General features: G+C 38.7%; 1 protein-coding gene and 1 gene segment (V, D, J or C); both read left to right on the forward strand.

The window, feature by feature from the left end:
• LOC129347667 (immunoglobulin mu heavy chain-like) overlaps nucleotides 1-10,462 on the forward strand; it is a 28,001-nt gene extending 17,539 nt beyond the window's left edge. Inside the window, 5 exon segments of the C gene segment in view lie at nucleotides 5,556-5,613; nucleotides 7,609-7,908; nucleotides 9,073-9,414; nucleotides 9,506-9,826; nucleotides 9,944-10,462. Of these exon segments, the coding sequence occupies nucleotides 5,556-5,613; nucleotides 7,609-7,908; nucleotides 9,073-9,414; nucleotides 9,506-9,826; nucleotides 9,944-10,335 (1,413 nt within the window).
• Nucleotides 10,463-12,742: 2,280 nt separating this feature from the next.
• Nucleotides 12,743-20,599, forward strand: LOC111585986 (hemicentin-2-like). 2 transcript variants are annotated; one of them, XM_035941702.2, is made up of 17 exons: nucleotides 12,774-12,831; nucleotides 13,043-13,556; nucleotides 13,644-13,961; nucleotides 14,094-14,387; nucleotides 14,483-14,794; nucleotides 14,895-15,179; nucleotides 15,755-16,048; nucleotides 16,144-16,455; nucleotides 16,556-16,840; nucleotides 17,418-17,711; nucleotides 17,805-18,116; nucleotides 18,217-18,501; nucleotides 18,602-18,931; nucleotides 19,068-19,385; nucleotides 19,464-19,751; nucleotides 19,928-20,076; nucleotides 20,298-20,599. In XM_035941702.2, exons 2-17 carry the CDS (start codon nucleotides 13,529-13,531, stop codon nucleotides 20,304-20,306), a joined length of 4,113 nt encoding a protein of 1,370 aa, XP_035797595.2. In that variant the 5' UTR covers nucleotides 12,774-12,831; nucleotides 13,043-13,528; the 3' UTR covers nucleotides 20,307-20,599. The 2 variants fall into 2 exon arrangements, with proteins under 2 accessions (XP_023151404.2, XP_035797595.2); XM_023295636.3 differs by having other exon boundaries at nucleotides 12,743-13,556.

Below are 20,599 nucleotides of genomic sequence, written 5' to 3' on the forward strand. Positions count from 1 at the left end.
TGGATACGGCCGTTCTCGACATAAAAGACAAACAGCTAGCGCTGACTGCATGCCCCACGGTTTCCTTTGCTAATATGAAATCAGCTTTGAAAAGAATCTTCGGTGACGCCACTTCACCACGAGAGGGCAGTAACGCGCTGCAGATGAGTACAGACAATGACTGCGCCTATTACACGAGATATACAGGGAGAAGAGAAGGAAAATCTAACAGCCCACAAGTGCAAACAGTGGCACATGGCACAAATCCCCTTGATAAACGTGGTAGAAGATCACGATGTGCAGTTTGTCAGAGCACATTTCACTGGGCAAAGGACTGTCCAAACAAAAGAGAAAATGTCAAACTGACAAAGGATGAAGAGCAAAAAAGTGAATATGAGCAATGTAATATCACTTTGCTCTCTGATGAAACTTTGTCTCATGCAGAAATCTTCATGGTGGAAGCTCTAGGGTCAGCAGTGATTGACACAGCCTGCACAAGAACAGTGTGTGGGGAAAAATGGCTTGAGGAGTATACAAGTGGACTGCCACAAAGTGAGTTACACAAAATTGTGGATGAAGTAAGTGCAAGGCCATTCAGATTTGGTGATGGCAAAGTAGTTCATTCCACAAGAAGAGTGACCCTACCAGCAAAGATAGGGCAGACCAGATGCAAAATAGAAACTGAAGTTGTCCCAGCAAACATACCAATGCTTTTAAGTAAAGCTTCGTTAAAAAGGGCCAACGCTGTGTTAGATATAGCACATGACAAAGCAACAATGTTTAAACAACCGGTTAAGCTTGAGCTAACATCTTCAGGACACTACTGCGTGAACTTAAGAGACAAGTGTCAAGACAAAGAAGAGACAAGTGAAACTGAAACCCAAGTTGAAGATGAGATACTCATTGTAAAAGAAAACATGAGCACCAAAGAAAAGGAGAAAATACTACTGAAACTACACAGACAGTTTGGACATGCTTCAGTTGAGAGACTGCAAAAGCTACTGGCCTGCTCAGGTACTAAGGACAAAGAAAGCAGTGCTATTCTCAGGAATATTGTCAAACACTGTGAAACATGCAGCAGGTACAGTAAGCCAAAGCACAAGCCAGTTGTAGGTCTTCCTATGGCTTCAACCTACAATGAGACCGTGGCTGTTGACCTACATGAGCTTCAACCAAATGTGTGGTATTTACATGCTATTGACCACTTCACTCGTTTCAGTGCAGGGAGTATCATCACAACAAAGAAACCTCAAGAGATTGTGAAGCAGTTCATACACTGTTGGATCAGTGTTCATGGCCCTCCGCGCAGGCTGTTTAGTGACAATGGAGGTGAATTCAACAACGAGGAAGTAAAAGACATGGCTGAGAAGTTTAATATTGAGATTAAAACTACTGCAGCTTACAGTCCATGGAGTAATGGCCTTTTGGAAAGGCACAATCAAACTCTAACTCAAATGTTGCTGAAAGTTAAGAAAGACAATAACTGCGACTGGAAGATGGCACTTGATTGGGCACTCATGGCAAAGAACTCCATGCACAACGTACATGGTTATAGCCCCTATCAACTAGTGTTTGGCCAGAACCCAAACCTGCCCTCAGTGCTCACTGATAAACCCCCAGCACTGGAAACTACTGTAAGCTCTTGGGTAGCTCAACACATCGCAACCCTACATGATATGAGAAAGGCATTCACAGAGGCTGAATGCTCTGAGAGAATCCGAAGAGCTTTACGCAAACAACTGCAGCCAGTTGACGACAGATATGACACCGGAGACAAAGTCTACTATAAGAGGGTGGACTGTAATGAGTGGAAAGGGCCAGGGGTGGTAATAGGCCAAGATGGAGCTGTTGTATTTGTAAGACATGGAGGAGTATATGTGCGAGTACATCAGACAAGACTCAGAAAAGTGGACGATCCTCAAACCAAAGATGACATTGTAAAAACAGAACAAGAGAAACAAGAAATTGACACTGTTGAGAATCACACAGTTACACCAGCAGCAGATTTCAGTGAAGCTGAAAGTGACAATGAGGAGATGTCAGAGACAAACAATGGAACTAATGATGCTGATGATAATGAACCCCCTGATACATCAGAGTCAACTACAGGGAGCAGTCTTGATCAGTCTCAAATGCCACAAGCCCCATCAACACATGGTGGCCAAAAGATGAAAACTGGCCAAGCGGTAAAGTACAAAGACATTCAAAGTGGACGACACCATACTGGGACAATTCTTGGCCGAGCAGGAAAGGCTACTGGAAAAAACAAAGACTGGTACAATATACAGTTCAGCCAGCCTGAGGAAATAGCTGGCACAACAGGCTCGGTCAACCTTGGTGCAATGGACAGCGTTGAGGTGGTTCCTGCAGAACGAGAGAACGTCAGCACTAACAATGAGGATGTGTTAGTGGTTAATGAAGACATCTTTCTGCCCGCCAAACATGCAGAGCTTGTCAGCTGGAAAAAGAACAATGTGTTTGATGAAGTCGAAGATGAAGGTCAGAAATGTCTCTCAACCAGGTGGGTGTGCACACTAAAAGAAACCGCAGATGGAGTTGTGCCAAAGGCTAGACTTGTAGCAAGAGGTTTTGAAGAGCTTAATACTCAAGACCTTCCAAAGGACTCACCAACGTGTGCTACAGAGTCTCTGAAAATGATCATGGCAGTCATATGTCAAAACAAGTGGCAGCTGAACACGATTGATATTAAAGCCGCCTTTCTACAAGGTAAAACACTGACTAGAGACATTTACATTCGCCCTCCTCAGGAGACACAGAGCAAAGGGACTGTGTGGAAGTTAAAGAAATGTGTTTATGGTCTAACAGATGCTTCTTTGTACTGGTACAACAGAGTCAGAGACACCATGCAACAGTTAGGAGCCACTGTGTCAAAAGTAGATCCAGCTGTATTTTTCTGGTTAGATCAGTGTGGCAAGGTGATGGGGATCCTTGCATCTCATGTAGATGACTTTATCTGGGGAGGTACAGATGCATTTTCTGCTATGATCATCCCTCAGTTAAAAACTGCTTTTCAGGTTGGTAGAGAAGAGCACAGTAACTTCAGGTACATAGGAATGGAAGTACATTCTATGCAGGATGAAATTCAGGTAAAACAAAGCACATACATTAACAATCTGCAAGGCATTCCCATTGATCCTGTAAGAGCGACACAGCGTGACGCGCCCTTAACAGACAGTGAAGCAGACATGTTAAAGTCCAAGATTGGACAAATTTTGTGGGTAGCAAGGCAGAGTCGACCAGACATGATGTGTGATATTTCTATCTTAGCCTCTAGCACCAAACATGCTACTATTCAGACACTGCATTCTGCAAACAAGCTCATTAGAAAACTAAAATCAGAGGATGTCATGTTGCGGTTTCAATATCTGGGAGAAAACAGCTCCCTCAAACTTGTGGTGTTCAGTGATTCTTCCATGGGAAACCTTTCGGATGGTGGCACACAGGGTGGACATTTTATCATGCTCATGGGTGAAAATGGGAAATTTTCACCCATCTCCTGGCAGTCCAAACGCATCAGAAGAGTTGTGCGGAGCACATTAGCAGGAGAGACTCTAGCACTTGCAGATGGGATAGACAGTGCAGTTTTTCTTGCATCACTATATTCTGAAATCACAACTGGGAGCTGTTCATGCAAAAATGTACCCATTGTGTGTGTAACTGACAATCATTCACTACTGGATGCAGTAAAATCCACAAAGTCAGTCACCGAGAAAAGACTGCGTCTTGAGATCAGTGGTATGAAGGAACTGATACACTCTGGGACCATTCAGCAGATCATCTGGTCAGCCACCAAAGAGCAACTTGCAAACTGTCTAACCAAAAAGGGGGCATCTGCTCTCGGCCTTCTAAGAGTTCTCAGTGAAGGTGTTTGCAAACTTAAATTCTAGCTGACTTTGCAATGCTTTGCTTATTCTGTTAAGTTCCCTTCAGCTATACATTCTTTGTATAGTTTATTCTATGTTATGTTACATATGTTTACAATTCTGCCTGTTACAGTTATTCACTTTTAAAAAGAAAAAAAAAGGGGGAGATTGTTAAGTTATGTTTTCCCTACGGCGCATGTGCGAGAGGTCCTGGAAGTACCGCGGGATCACACAGATGGTCGCGCGCCCAAGGTGTTTTTACGAGTGCTGTATTCTGTGGTGTGTAATGGATGGCAGTAAACAAAGTTGTTGCTGAAACAAGTGTGGTTAATGACTCAACAATAGTTACGGAGCTCAGTAAGGGTCATGGCACACATTTTTGGATTTGCATTGTCTCCAAGTACTTTTTGTGTTTCCTCACAATGACCTTTGCAATTCTTTCAATTGCTTAAAATTGAAGTTAAAGTTCAGGTTGAATTAAACACTCTGCAGATATGACAGGGGAAAGAGATGATGAAGGGTTTTATTACTAGTTGTTCAAATGCAGGGCTAAAATCAAAGCACTGTTGTAAAGGTAAATGTCTCTCATGCTTTCCCCAGAGGAAAGAAAAAAGAAGACCGGGGGTCAGTTTTTCTGGGCTTTTCGTTGCTCTTAGAGCTTTTCAAAGTGAATTATTTGACTTCTGGTTCAGGCCTCTTTTGCACTCAAAGGGTCAAACTGGCCAACAGGCACAACTAAAAGTGGATGAGAAGCAAACCTAAATCCCACTAAATCTTTACTTTTCCTCCTTAAAGCAGCCGTGCAGCACAGTATCAGCTGAATCTCGTCTATCTGGTTGTGTGAGCTTCATGCAGCAGGAACTGGAGCTGATAAAGAGGAAGTGTTCACCAACTGTTGGCACCAGTTTAGTTTAATATAACCACAGGAAAAGAATTTCTCCAGGGAAATTGATATTACATGGCGTAATGGGAATTCCTTCGTCAGTGAAACCTGTATGCTTCTCTTGGTTTAAGCACTTTAAGTATTTGTATTAGAGTCAGCTTGTAATTTCTCACTGTGACGGTTACTTTGACTACTGGGGGAAAGGAACACAAGTCACAATAACTTCTGGTAAGTGAGATTTTAAAATATCTACAGTGAAGAAAATTCAACACTTTTCTGATTTATCATGAAATATATTTCATTCTCTACACAAACTTGGGTGAAATCTGCAGCAAAAACAAACATCTGGGTATATTTTAGTTATATTCAAGTGTTTATTGATTAAATAGGATGAATATTAGGATGACAAGATATTCTGACACTTTTTGTACTGAGTGCTATTGAAATCTGTCACTGTGACGACTACTTTGACTACTGGGGGAAAGGAACAACGGTTACTGTCACATCAGGTAAAAACAAAGCTTTTTCTCCCTTATGTTGGAAATATATGATTTACTTTGCTTTATGCAACATATTTAGGCATCTTTAAGGTTTTTGTATGTTGGATGTGTTGATATGTTACACTGTGACGCTGCTTTTGACTACTGGGGAAAAGGAACAATGGTGACTGTCACATCAGGTAAAACAAGCTCTTTGTCTTCACTCTAATTGAAAATGTATTAATTGACGTTTCTAAGGTGGCGTATTTAGATGTCAGTGAATCAGCGGCATCTTTAAGGTTTTTGTATGTTGAATGTACTGACTTATTACACTGTGACGATGCTTTTGACTACTGGGGAAAAGGAACAACGGTTACAGTTACATCAGGTAAGTCATCTAATTTTTCCACTCTACATGTGTATATTCAGATTTTTTTCATATTTTAAAGACACATAAATGTGAAACCGTGCAGTCCTTTAATTTATGGAATGTCAAATGTATTATAATCTGCAGTCCCAGTTTAAATTCTAATGATGAAAATCATGTTTAGTTCAATTTTCTGAGTCTCTGATTTTGTAAAAGCCAAGAAAAATATAGCAGAGGGTAGATTATGATGAAATAACCAATCATGGACAGTGTCTGAATGTGGGAGCAGGTTTTTGTATGTGGTGGGTAATAATTTCTAGCACTGTGACTACGCTTTTGACTACTGGGGAAAAGGAACAACAGTCACCGTCACCTCAGGTATGAACTTTTATTCCATCTAAACAGAGGAAGAAATTTGCAATTACATCACTAAATTACATAATTGTCATTTTTAATGTGGTCATAACCATTTGGCAGTGTTAAAACAGTCAACAGTATTTGGTAACTTGACGTCAAATTCAGTAAAAATTCCAACCTTGTGACTGTTTAATTCTGTTGAAAGATAACTCCAGAAATAGGTTTTTATTTTAGATTGATTTAAATTCTTCCAAACCAAAAAAAGGATCAGGATGTGTCAGTGTTGGGTTTTTGTGACAAGTGTGAATAGACTCGTTTAACTGTGATAACTGGGCTTTCGACTACTGGGGAAAAGGAACTATGGTAACGGTGTCATCAGGTAAGAATTGCACCTTTTAAATCCACTTTATGGTATATTTTAGATTTTAGAAGGTCATCTTTTATGTCAAGTCGGTTTTAAAAGTCAATATCTTTATTCTAAAATGTAATATTCTCATACTGAGGCATGTTGTGGGTCACTGAAGAGGTTTTTAGAACACAGAAGGATTATTTAAATGTTAAAGGAGACTTTTCGTGTTGGCTAGTAGACAGCAGTAGATCAGGGTTTTTATACTAACATCTAAGTAGATTGATCACTGTGCTACGGTGTTTTTGACTACTGGGGAAAAGGTACAACTGTAACTGTAACATCAGGTAAGAAAAACATTCATTCTCATAAATAACCGATAAAATTGAATAGAAATTCATATTTTTTGTAAGAAAATGTCCTCAATTCTGTTAATGTGGACTTTACATTTTTCTTCATCCAGTTTTAAACAAATGGTTGTTGTGTGAATTGTGCTTTTAGTAAAATATTCTACTAATGTGTGTGTAGAATAACTAAAATACTAGAACAAATAATATTATTGAAGGAGGCTGATGTAAAGATGTGTTTGTGAAATTAACTGTTTAAAACTGATGTCTCTCATGTTGGGTTTTGTTCCACTTGATTCTCTTTAAGTGGTTTCTCTTTAGCTAAATATTTGGCAAATGTGTGTTACATTCTTTTAATTCTATTTTAATCAGGTAAGAAAAACATTAATTCTCATATGTACCCATTGATATTGAATGAAAGTGAGTATTTGTAAAAAAAATGTCCTAAATTTTGTCAGTGTGGACTTTACATTTTTCTTCGTACAGTTTCAACAAATGGTTGTTGTGTGAATTCTGCTTTTAGTAAAGTATTTAAAGAGTTTGTATATAGAGTAACTAAAATACTTGACCAAATAATATTATTGAAGGAGGCTGATGTAAAGACGTGTTTGTGAAATCAACTTTTTAAAGGTGATGTCTGTCGTGTTGGGCTTTGTTCTTGGATTTTTTCTTCATCCAGTTTCAAACAAACGGTTGTTCTGTAAATTGTGCATTTAGTGAAGTATCTTCTGGTTTGTATATAGAATAACTAAAATACTTGAACAAATAACATTATTGAAGGAGGCTGATGAAAAGATGTGTTTGTGAATTCAACTTTTTAAAAGTGATGTCTGTCATGTTGGGCTTTGTTACACTTGAATCTCTTAAAGTGGTTTCTGTTTAACTAATTATTGGGGAAAAAAGTGTGTTGCATGATTTTCATTCTATTTTAATACTGTCATTTTATGCTTGTGTTCCTTTTCTCAGCCACTTCAACAAAGCCAACCGTGTTTCCTCTGATACAATGTGGTGCCGAAGATGCAGAAATGATCACACTTGGCTGCCTGGCCACCGGCTTCACTCCCTCCTCACTGACTTTCTCATGGACCAAAAACAACGCAGCCTTGACCAACTTCATCCAGTATCCTCCAGTGCAGAAAAACAACTTGTACTCGGAAGTCAGTCAAATCCAAGTGAGAAGACAGGACTGGAACCAAAGTGAAATGGTCAAATGCATGGTGACTCATGCTGCTGGGAATGCAGAGGCTCCTATCGTGAAGCCAAAACGTAAGCCCCATGCTATGTCATAAATTAATACTTTTTAGTAGCTGATTTCAGTTCTGAAAGGTGTTACACCACAGAGTTGTACACATATTTTAAAATCACACAAATTGCAGGATTTTTGTTTTTTTTTTTTGCAAAATGGTGTAATTTATTTTAAAAAATAACTGAATGCAAGATTTAATATGTCAAACATATAACCATTAGTCAATGTAATTTTTAGATTTAATATGGAGTAAATAAATGTATTCCAGATAATAAATTCTAAGTGGCTACCTGTAGTCACTGCTTCTGATAAGTGTAGAAACTTCAACTGCTAATCTAACTGCAATATGTCAACAAGAAATAAATCACTATTACTTGTTTTATTGTTTTTTTCAGGACAGACTTCAATACAGTTAAATTTCTAAATTAATTAATTAATTAATTATTAATAATAATAATAATAATAATAATAATAATAATAATAATAATAATAATAATAATAATAATAATAATAATATATACAAATTTATCCCCAGCTGTTTTTTTTAATCAGGTGAACATATTACAATAACTTGTTTAACTGTTTTTGACATGAACATACTTTAATTTGATCCAAAACAAACATCAAGCAGCAAATTCAACTTTCACAGAATTAAATAGCAGCTGAAACATTTCTAAATTCATATTAGGCTTTGTGAAAAAGCCACAGTGAGGTGGAATGAAAAGGTTAAAGCTTGCTCATGATTAATTCCTCACTAATGTACTGTGTCCTCTGCAGCTGTCTGAGAAAAGACTGCTGTGGTTTGTTTCACTGTTTGATTCTCTTTTGTCGCTTAATTCTAGTCCTCCCTGATCTTTGCTTGCCTCCACTTTCGCTGTACATTGATAATTAACAGAATTAATAGTCTGTGTTTGCTTGCCAGTCAATGTATATGCAGAAGTGAGCATTAAAGATCTGCTGTAATGTAATTTTATGACCATAAAAATTTCCTTTGGACTTTTGTTGCACACTTTAGTAATAATTAGAAGAGTTCAGTTGCAGAACAAACATAAAATCATGTTTATTGTAAGTAAATCGAGATTATGTGAATATTGTAGCTCCTCGTTCACCTCAGCTTCTGCATATATATATATTATTCCCTGCTTCTGCATATATATATATTTGTGTATGTGTTTGTTTTTCAGCGGTGGTTTATCAGCTGCCAACTATAAAAGTGTGTTCCTCTGATGAGGGAGAGGAAGTTTCCTTCTCCTGCATTGCCAAAGATTTTTCACCAAAAAGTTATGAGATCAAATGGTTGAAAAACGGAAATGAAGTCACTGGCCAAAAAGACGAGATCACAGCACCTTTTGGAGAAAGAAAAGACAGCAATGGTAACACCTTGTACAGTGCGTCAAGTTTTCTCTCAGTACAGACCACAGAGTGGAGTGATGGAACAACATTCACATGTGTGTTTAAGGGGAAAGGGGAAAACAATGTTGAAGTATTCAAGAATGCTTCTGTGACCTACAAATATACACAAACGGGTGAGTAAATTCTTAGCATGTGAATTAATTCATGTTTGCATGGTTTATCAGGTCTTTTTGCTCAATGATTGTTCATTATTTCTTCATGCAGGACCTGAAGGATGTAGGGAAGCAGATGTGGATGTAAATATCTTACACCCCACAGTCGAGGACATGTTTCTCAAAAGAAAAGGAACTATAACATGTCAAGTCCAGATAAACAGGGGAAGAGTTGAGAAAATATTGTGGCAGGATGAGAATAAAACTGACATGGCTGGTGCATTTAAGGTCCCACCTAAAGGAAAGAAAGGCACATTCAACCTTGAACTTGAAATCACATATGATGAATGGGCCGAAGGGAAAAAGCGCTACTGCGTTGTTGAAAGTGAAGACTTTTTTGACCCCCTGACAAAACTCTATCAGAGGAATATTGGTAAGAAAACTACTCAGTAACTGTCTAATCAAATGCATTTTTCTCTGTTTACTTTTTCTCTGGTACTTTATCCACTTAATGTGTGGATGAGATCTAATTGTTCTCTCATGCTTGCAGGAGCAAAACCTCAGCGTCCTTCAGTGTTTATGCTGCCTCCTGTAGAACAAACTAGAAAAGAAAAGGTGACCCTGACTTGCTATGTGAAAGACTTCTACCCTCAGGACGTTTTTGTGTCTTGGCTTGTTGATGACGAGGAAGCAAACTCAGATTTTGAGTTCAATACCACAAGCTCAGTAGAAAGCAACGGATCCTATTCTGCTTATGGCCACTTAACCCTCACCCTCGAGCAGTGGGCAAAGCCTGATGCGGTGTATAGCTGTGTAGTTTACCACGAATCCCTGGGCAACACAACCAAAACCATCGTCAGGTCCATTGGATACAGAACAGGTGACAAAACCAACCTGGTCAACCTCAACATGAACGTCCCCGAAACGTGCAAGGCCCAGTAGATGTTATGTCATGTCGCAGTGTCTCCTGTTCTTTGTTGTTTACTGTTTGTTGTTTGTGATATGATGTTGTGTTTGTGTGTTTTTTAATGCAGATTCAAAATCAAAATAAAAAAAAACTTTGCAACTCTGTTGTTGTTTGTCACATGTAATTCATGTCTTTATTTGATGTCTGTTGACAGCTACATGTCTGTTGTGAGTGTACAGTCACAGTGCCGTTCTAATGCAACACAACTTAGGAGTAGATATCAGCATTTTCCAGCTCTATACACTTTCACCATCATATTCTGTAGAGTTGCACCACCGTGCTAACTTCAGGCAGCAGTTGAATGAAATAAGTTGTTTAATTTATTTGCAGAGAGCGCATTAACACTGCTTCTGTGACTTGTCTTTGTGCGACTATTTCTTCCACTGGGTCTTGCACAGATGATTGTTCTGTGGTCAAACAATGAATGCAGTAATTCACAAGCCAAGTTGTTGACACAACACTAATGATGGGGTCCATCAAGAGCAAGTCAGGGTCGCTGGAGGACTTTTTTTTTTTAATGACATGCAAAACAATCAAGCCACATTTTTGTGAATATCTTCTGACAAGCTAATTGATGGATAAAATTCATTCTCACCTCAGAGATTATAACATTTATGATTTAACTTGACAGTGTGTTGTGTTGGATGTGGATTGCTGCAAGTATTAACCGGATAATTACTGTGCACCACATCCAGAGCTCATGTTTGAAGTTAACAATGAATGGAACGCAGCCATGGAGGCAGAAGAAGACACCATGGCCAAGACAGCTCTCACCTTCATCCTCCTCTTCCTCATCACTCTGCTCTTCACCATTGGAGCCACTGCTATCAAGGTAATGATCCATTTATATATGTTGTGTACAGATCTGGTTTTAACTCATCCAGAAGGAGTCAACAGAGTAGATAATTTATTTTAAAGATTTAAAAAAAAAAAAAAAAAAACTTTAAAATTACAGAAAATTATCCTAATTCAAATATAGTGCAAACACAATACATTTATTTACATTTTCATTGGATGCTTTGCAGAGAAACACGGTTATTTTTGCAGATTTTAAAAAATGTATATTATGCTCAAACACCTTTAATAACCTGATAGACATAACATTCTACAGTGACAGTTTAATTTTACAGATTTCACCTGAATTAAGACACTTCACTGACAATTTGCAGTATCAACCAATTATTCACAAATAATAAAAATCATGTTCATGAACCTTTATAGAAAGAGCTACATGTGTAATGATAGATAATCGATGTCATTTTATGTAAGTTTGTGTGTTCAATTAAAGAAACGTGAAAAAATACAGTAGAAATATTATAGTCAATTTTCTGTAGAAAAACAGAGAGGAAAAAGTGTATAGAATTTTCTTCAGAATTTTGAAAAATATGAAGAAAAGACCCTTAAATTTATATTTTTGAGATAAACTTTTATAGACGGAAATACACATTTAATTAGAGATAATTGTCATTTTATGCAAATGTGTACAGTATTTTAAGAAAGCAGAACAAATAGCGTATGAATACATAGTCATTAATAAAAGATAGATAGATAAATGTTAGCATATTGCTTGAAATAATTGTTGGGTTCTCAAATTACAGATAATCTCTGACTTTTAAACAACAACAAAAAAAAACCACAAAAAACTGAAATGCTGAGTTATTTTCCATAAAATTAGATTTTTTAAATGCATTTTTTAAAAATGGATTTATTTATTTTACTGTGAAAAACATGGTAACACCAGTGAAATGATCGTTTTTGACAACATCTTACTGCAATTACAAATAGTTTAACCAATCTAAGCAACAATTAAAATATTCTCTACACCAATCGCATGTGACCACAATCTTTTATGTCATTTTATTCTAATTCTAAAATCATCTAATTTCTAGAAATGTCAGTTAGTCATGTTAAATGTACAGTTATTTAAAAAACACATATGTTCATGCAATACAATGCCCAAATATGTGATTTTTATAGACATTTTAAATCATATTTGTAAAGCAAATATTATCCCTGAGGGCCATAAATCTGCAGTTTTACATCAAATTTTGTGGCCACTCCACTGTATTGAATGTAGTAATACTTTGCAGGTAATGATGTTGTAATATTTACAATATTAGGTACTGTTTCTGATAAGATCATTAAGCTAAAAATAATTCAGCTGATTACCAAACTAGCCACTTTAACATATTGGTTGTGCCACATATTGATCCATTTATTTTGCCTGTCATCTTCATAAAACAATGATAATTTGTGAAAAAGCAGTGTTGGACTGTAATGTGAAAACAAAATAAGAAATCTAACTCATGTAAGTGGTAGCAAACTGTATAGTTTAGAATGTTTTCATTGCATTCCTTTTTATCTTCCTCTTCTTTTAGGTCAAATGAAACAAGGAGAATATGAGGGGAACTTTCTGTAAAGCAAAAAAAAAGTATTTTTCACACATTTTTCATATATACTCATAATGCCATGTAAGTAATCATGTTTATCTTTTTTCTCTCATTTTGATCACAGAAGGTTTATGTCTTTTTGAAAATAAATGTTGAAATGAAGTTTAGATTGATGTTGCTCCTTCAACTTCTTTCTGTCTTGCATTATTTTGAAACTGTACCTGCTTTAATACAGAATTTGCACAAATATATTCTTGATTTTACTGAACATTTTGTCTTTTTTACTGTGTAGCATGCTGTTATGTTCATCACACTCCCCAGCACCTGGAGTCAGCAGCCCATGTTCAACTCAATATGTAAATTGGGACATTTTACAGTCGGTTACTTTCTGAGTCTATTATTACCAGACTTGAGAACTAAAACCTTCGCCAAAGTCCTGAGAAGTCATGTGATAATGTATGTAAAGTGATATGAGATATTTAAATGTGTGCTCTGTTTCTCTTACTGGCCTAACCACACCTCACACCTGGTGTCTGTGACGCTCCGTTGCTCATTGCATCGTTTCACTTCTGTATTTTGGTACTTTTTTGAGACCTGGGTGTTACTCAATGCTTCCGCTTGCTGCTGGTCCTGATCACTCTGCCCTATCATGCTCAGCATCTGTGCAACAAACTTTTAAACCACATCTCCACCTGACTGCAGCTCTGCAACACAAACAAATAGACAACTCTGCCACCTAGCCTAAATACAAACACACTGCACTTAGACATGAGACTAAATGGTTGATTACTTACCAGATTCTGAAGGTACGTATAGCTGAGATCAACACAGTCTTTTTTTAAATGTTCATATCTAGCACTCAGAAAGACTAAATAATCTCTGCTCTATCTCAGCTCCACGGATTGTCCCACCAAAAATCACACTGCAGCCTGTTTGGGAAGGTGAAGTTGGGAACTCACAAGTCCGACTCATCTGCACCTTAAGTGACTTCTTTCCAGACAAAGTGAGTGTGGAGTGGCAAAGGGACAGTCAACGTATCAACATTACACCTGTCTCAAAGAAGCTGCAGAGTGTGGAGGCAGGCGAGAAAACCTACACTTTGACCAGCGAGATTGAGCCAAATACGAAAGAATGGGAGAAAGGCTCTAGTTTCACATGCAAGTCCACGCACAAAGAACAGGAATTCAGCAAAACATTCAGTATCTGTCAAAGTAAGTATGAGCAGCTTCTGTCTCACAGCACATTGCAGTGAAAAGCATTAAAATTAAAAGTAGATTTTGAAATATATTTAGTAGACTGGATCAGATTAACATGGAACAACTAACATCGTTTTCCACTGACAGCTCATTCAAGCATCCCTCCATCCATCCATGTGGAGACTCCCAGCTTCAAGACTGTAATTTCAACATCTGAGGTGACAGCAACATGTTTGGTTCACACTGTTTTTGATGCCAAGATCACCTGGATGTTGGATGGAAGAGCCTCAAGTAGCAACACAGTGAGCAAGGACAGAAACACAACTCATATCACCAGTAATGTGAGGGTTTCCTCCAATCAGTGGAAGCAACTGAGGCATGTGACCTGCAAAGCAGAACATAAGTGCTTCTCTCCCACTGAGAAGACAGTAAATGTTGCAGGTAGGACAACTATATGACTTGACAATCACACACCTTGTGTGCACAAAGGACATAAATGAATGAACTGTGTTGTGTTTCCTGCTGTGATCATCCAGGACCTGAAGTTGCAACTCCATCTGTGGAGATCAGGAGATCTCTTCCAGATTTGTTGAAGGGAGACGGTGCTGTTCTCCAGTGTGACATCACAAATCTCTCCTCACGTGACCTCTACGTCACCTTTCAGGCCAATGATGTCGACATCTCTGACAAACAATATGTAGAACTTCCTGAAGGCCCAGGCCTCCAGTCAGTCAGCAGACGCTTCACTGTCCCTCAGAGTCACCAGAGGAAAGACAAAAGTTTCACCTGCAAAGTCAATCAAGGCTTCATCAGAAGCTTTAAGTCTGATTCCACTGGCAATATTTTTGGTGAGAGGACAAACTCTTCTGTCTCTGATGTTTCAACCTTTATTTTACTGTTAAAAATCAAGCTAATGTTTCACTGATGCACTGATTCATCTCTCTTCAGTGGACCCATCAGTGGAACTTCTTCTGGCTCCCAGTGAAGATTCAGGACCTCAGACACTCTTGTGCTCTGGATGGGGCTTCAACCCTCAAATTAAATGGGTTTCTGAATCACAGCAAAGATCTCCATCAACTCATGATATCAGCATGTCTGCAGATGGACGTGTGGCAGTAACCAGTCAACTCCACATCCCTCAGGCAGAGTGGACATCAGGGAAGGTCTTCACTTGTGAAGTGTCTGACAGGTCTCTGAACAAAAAAGTCCAAAAGGAAATCAACTTCTGCTCAGGTAAATTTCTAACAAAACAACAACAAAACAAACATCGGCTTTCAAAATACTAAATTTACTTGTTGAACCACAAGTTACTCTGTTTGAATTTAAAGTCATATTAGTCAGTTTATGTCAACTAGGAGGCTACTTAAAATTGTGTCTCTGTCCACCTGGTGAATGTAAATCCTTTATTCATGGTCCAGCTAATCAAAGAATGATTTCAATCTTTTGCTAGATCTTTCACTGTTCTCCAGACACTCAGTAACATCATCTCTCTGACGTTTATTTCCGGGTTTGGTCAGATGTGCCTTCACTCACCTGTATAATGGATGTGCATGTTGTACAGGCTACTCTATCAATAAGTGGACAAAAACCTCTGGAGAAACCCAAAGTAATATTCCTCCATGATGTTGTCATAAGTGACTCTAAATTAATCTGATTCAGGTTGAAGACAGAAACTATTGAATAATGCAGTTTTAAAGCAAAGTGTCACTATGGTACTGTAACATAAAAGACATAGTTTACATAAATAGAGTTTGCTGTTGGTTTGGTCTCACTTCATTGTTCTTGTTTCTTGGATTTTCCACTGACAGCTCATTCAAGCGTCCCTCCATCCATCCATGTGGAGACTCCCAGCTTCAAGACTGTAATTTCAACATCTGAGGTGACAACAACATGTTTGGTTCACACTGTTTTTGATGCCAAGGTCACCTGGATGTTGGATGGAAGAGCCTCAAGTAGCAACACAATGAGCAAGGACAGAAACACAACTCATGTCACCAGTAATGTGAGGGTTTCCTCCAATCAGTGGAAGCAACTGAGGCATGTGACCTGCAAAGCAGAACATAAGTGCTTCTCTCCCACTGAGAAGACAGTAAATGTTGCAGGTAGGACAACTATATGACTTGACAATCACACACCTTGTGTGCACAAAGGACATAAATGAATGAACTGTGCTGTGTTTCCTGCTGTGATCATCCAGGACCTGAAGTTGCAACTCCATCTGTGGAGATCAGGAGATCTCTTCCAGATTTGTTGAAGGGAGACGGTGCTGTTCTCCAGTGTGACATCACAAATCTCTCCTCACGTGACCTCTACGTCACCTTTCAGGCCAATGATGTCGACATCTCTGACAAACAATATGTAGAACTTCCTGAAGGCCCAGGCCTCCAGTCAGTCAGCAGACGCTTCACTGTCCCTCAGAATCACCAGAAGAAAGACAAAAGTTTCACCTGCAAAGTCAATCAAGGCTTCGTCAGAAGCTTTAAGTCTGATTCCACTGGCAATATTTTTGGTGAGAGGACAAACTCTTCTGTTTCTGATGTTTCAACCTTTATTTTACTGTTAAAAATCAAGCTAATGTTTCACTGATGCACTGATTCATCTCTCTTCAGTGGACCCATCAGTGGAACTTCTTCTGGCTCCCAGTGAAGATTCAGAACCTCAGACACTCTTGTGCTCTGGATGGGGCTTCAACCCTCAAATTAAATGGGTTTCTGAATCACGGCAAAGATCTCCATCAACTCATGATATCAGCATGTCTGCAGATGGACGTGTGGCAGTAACCAGTCAACTCCACATCCCTCAGGCAGAGTGGACATCAGGGAAGGTCTTCACTTGTGAAGTGTCTGACAGGTCTCACAACAAAAAAGTCCAAAAGGAAATCAACTTCTGCTCAGGTAAGTTTCTAACAAAACAACAACAAAACCAACATCTGCTTTCAAAATACTAAATTTACTCATTGAACCACAAGTTACTCTGTCTGAATTTAAAGTCATATTAGTCAGTTTATGTCAACTAGGAGGCTACTTAAAATTGTGTTTCTGTCCACCTGGTGAATGTAAATCCTTTATTCATGGTCCAACTAATCATAGAATGATTTCAATCTTTTGCTAGATCTTTCACTGTTCTCCAGACACTCAGTAACATCGTCTCTCTCTGACATTTATTTCTGGGTTTGGTCAGATGTGCCTTCACTCACCTGTATAATGGATGTGCATGTTGTACAGGCTACTCTATCAATAAGTGGACAAAAACCTCTGTAGAAACCCAAAGTAATATTCCTCCATGATGTTGTCATAAGTGACTCTAAATTAATCTGATTCAGGTTGAAGACAGAAACTATTGAATGATGCAGTTTTCAAGCACAGTGTCAGTATGGTACTGTAACATGAAAGACGTAGTTTACATAAACAGAATTTGCTGTTGGTTTGGTCTCACTTCATTGTTCTTGTTTCTTGTATTTTCCACTGACAGCTCATTCAAGCGTCCCTCCATCCATCCATGTGGAGACTCCCAGCTTCAAGACTGTAATTTCAACATCTGAGGTGACAGCAACATGTTTGGTTCAGACTGTTTTTGATGCCAAGGTCACCTGGATGTTGGATGGAAGAGCCTCAAGTAGCAACACAGTGAGCAAGGACAGAAACACAACTCATGTCACCAGTAATGTGAGGGTTTCCTCCAATCAGTGGAAGCAACTGAGGCATGTGACCTGCAAAGCAGAACATAAGTGCTTCTCTCCCACTGAGAAGACAGTAAATGTTGCAGGTAGGACAACTATATGACTTGACAATCACACCTTGTGTGCACAAAGGACATAAATGAATGAACTGTGTTGTGTTTCCTGCTGTGATCATCCAGGACCTGAAGTTGCATCTCCATCTGTGGAGATCAGGAGATCTCTTCCAGATTTGTTGAAGGGAGACGGTGCTGTTCTCCAGTGTGACATCACAAATCTCTCCTCACGTGACCTCTACGTCACCTTTCAGGCCAATGATGTCGACATCTCTGACAAACAATATGTAGAACTTCCTGAAGGCCCAGGCCTCCAGTCAGTCAGCAGACGCTTCACTGTCCCTCAGAGTCACCAGAGGAAAGACAAAAGTTTCACCTGCAAAGTCAATCAAGGCTTCGTCAGAAGCTTTAAGTCTGATTCCACTGGCAATATTTTTGGTGAGAGGACAAACTCTTCTGTCTCTGATGTTTCAACCTTTATTTTACTGTTAAAAATCAAGCTAATGTTTCACTGATGCACTGATTCATCTCTCTTCAGTGGACCCATCAGTGGAACTTCTTCTGGCTCCCAGTGAAGATTCAGGACCTCAGACACTCTTGTGCTCTGGATGGGGCTTCAACCCTCAAATTAAATGGGTTTCTGAATCACGGCAAAGATCTCCATCAACTCATGATATCAGCATGTCTGCAGATGGACGTGTGGCAGTAACCAGTCAACTCCACATCCCTCAGGCAGAGTGGACATCAGGGAAGGTCTTCACTTGTGAAGTGTCTGACAGGTCTCTGAACAAAAAAGTCCAAAAGGAAATCAACTTCTGCTCAGGTAAAAGAAAAACACAATCCATCATGAAATATCAATAGATGTGGAATAAATGTATTAAATGAGTATTTTTCATTCTTTTACTGTTGTGTTTGTTCCTCAGTAACACCAGCATCCTCTCAGATAGTTGGCGTCTATGTTCAGGGACCAACACTACAGCAGCTTCTAAACAAGGCACAGGTGACTGTTACCTGTCTCCTGGTCGGCTCTCGTCTTAATGATTTCTCTGTCACCTGGAAAGTAGGTGGTAATAAAAACTTCCCCCATAAAGTCCATACGGAGTCACCGGTGAGTCACAGCAATGGAACAGAGACTTTGCAGAGCTTCCTCAACGTGTCAGCAGAGGACTGGCATGCATATAAACAAGTTTCTTGTGAAGGAAAGCATCAATGTGCCAACCAGGGCTATGAAGACCATATCAGCAAAAGCAGAGGTAATGTTAAAAATAAAAGTTGTCCACTCAGAAACTCACTCTTCCAACATTATTATTCTGCATAATGGCTGTTTGCCAAAATGGTAGGATAATATGAACCTTTGTTTAATGTTTTCTTCTCTGTCTGTTCTTCCAGACATGTTTCCGCCAACGGTGAAAATAGTGCAACCAACTGCATCTGAGCTGTCCATGTCTGACGTCCTCACACTGGTTTGCCTGGTTTCTGGATTTTTCCCATCTAACATCATAGTGTATTGGGTGGAGGATGGTCAGAAACTCCCGTCGTCTCGTTACATCAACAGTCCTGCCTGGAAACACACAGAGAGCAACTCTTATTCAGTGAGCAGCCGACTGAATGTACCCAGAAGTGTGGACAAAAGGTCGACGTATTCTTGTGTTGTCAGACATGAGTCATCTGAATCAGCGTTTGAAAGCACTATAGATGATGTGTTTGGTGAGTTGATTTGCCTTTTCTTTCTTCTCAAATTCATAAAATTAACCAAGAAATTAACTTTAATGACTTTTTCTGCAGCCTCAGTGACCTACAGCGAACCTTCAGCCTTTTTGCTCCAGGGCTCCAATGAACTCGTGTGCCTGGTCTCTGGCTTCAGCCCAGCGTCCATTAACATCACCTGGTTACGTGATAATAACACAGAGCTGTGGAACTATGACACCAGCGAGCCCCACAGAGGCCCAGATGGAAAGTTCAGCGTCCAAAGCCACCTTCGTCTGTCCCAAGTCGACTCCTTACCTGGAGTGGTTCTCACCTGCAGGGTGACACATGGAAACACCAGCCTGTCCCTGAATATATCCAAACCAGGTACCACAGCATCCATATTCTCTTGCATATTAAAGATTGTCCATGAAATGTTTACAAATTTTACACAATAAGTCAATTTAGTTACCTCATCATTTTTTAAAATTTCAAATCTTTGCAATTCCTCTCGGTGTAGCAAAGTCAGTGTAATAAATGACTGAATTTTACTTCTTTCACAGACACATTGGAACACTGTGATTTCTTAGATGACGTCCTGCGTGGTGATATATACGACGGTACTGTTGTGGAAAGCTGGTATATGGCTTTTATTTTCAGTCTTTTATTCCTCCTCTCCGTCATCTATGGTGTCATAGCAACCATAATTAAGGTAAGATACAGCATTAATCATTTTGCAGTTTTAACATAATCTTCCAGTCCGGTTTATCATGTCACTTGTTTGGTTTTATTATATATCTACAGCTTAATATTAAGAATATTCTAAAATAATATAATCATTTGGGATTATTGAATCATATTTTTCTATATTTTTACACTACACAAAACTGTCAACTGATGCTGACTCATTCTCTTTTTCTTCCCCCCTTTTAGACTAAATGATGATGACCACAGGAAAGAGCCCAATTTACAAACCAAATATCGACTTTTAAGGATTTTTGAAAGTATAATGACTTGCATTATAATGTTTTATGTAATAGGTTTATAATAACCATTTATTTTTGGGGTTTAAGTTCCATATTTAGTGTGCATGTAAGAGGAAATGTAACAAAAATAAATTTAAAAAAACAGTAAATATAAGAAATATAACTGGAATTCCATGTAATGACTGAATTTTGTCTCACTTCACTGATTCTTGCTGTAAAAACATACATAAAAATAAAAATATGGTAAAC

Source organism: Amphiprion ocellaris, chromosome 19 (assembly GCF_022539595.1).
Source record: "Amphiprion ocellaris isolate individual 3 ecotype Okinawa chromosome 19, ASM2253959v1, whole genome shotgun sequence".
Lineage (NCBI taxonomy): Eukaryota > Metazoa > Chordata > Actinopteri > Pomacentridae > Amphiprion > Amphiprion ocellaris.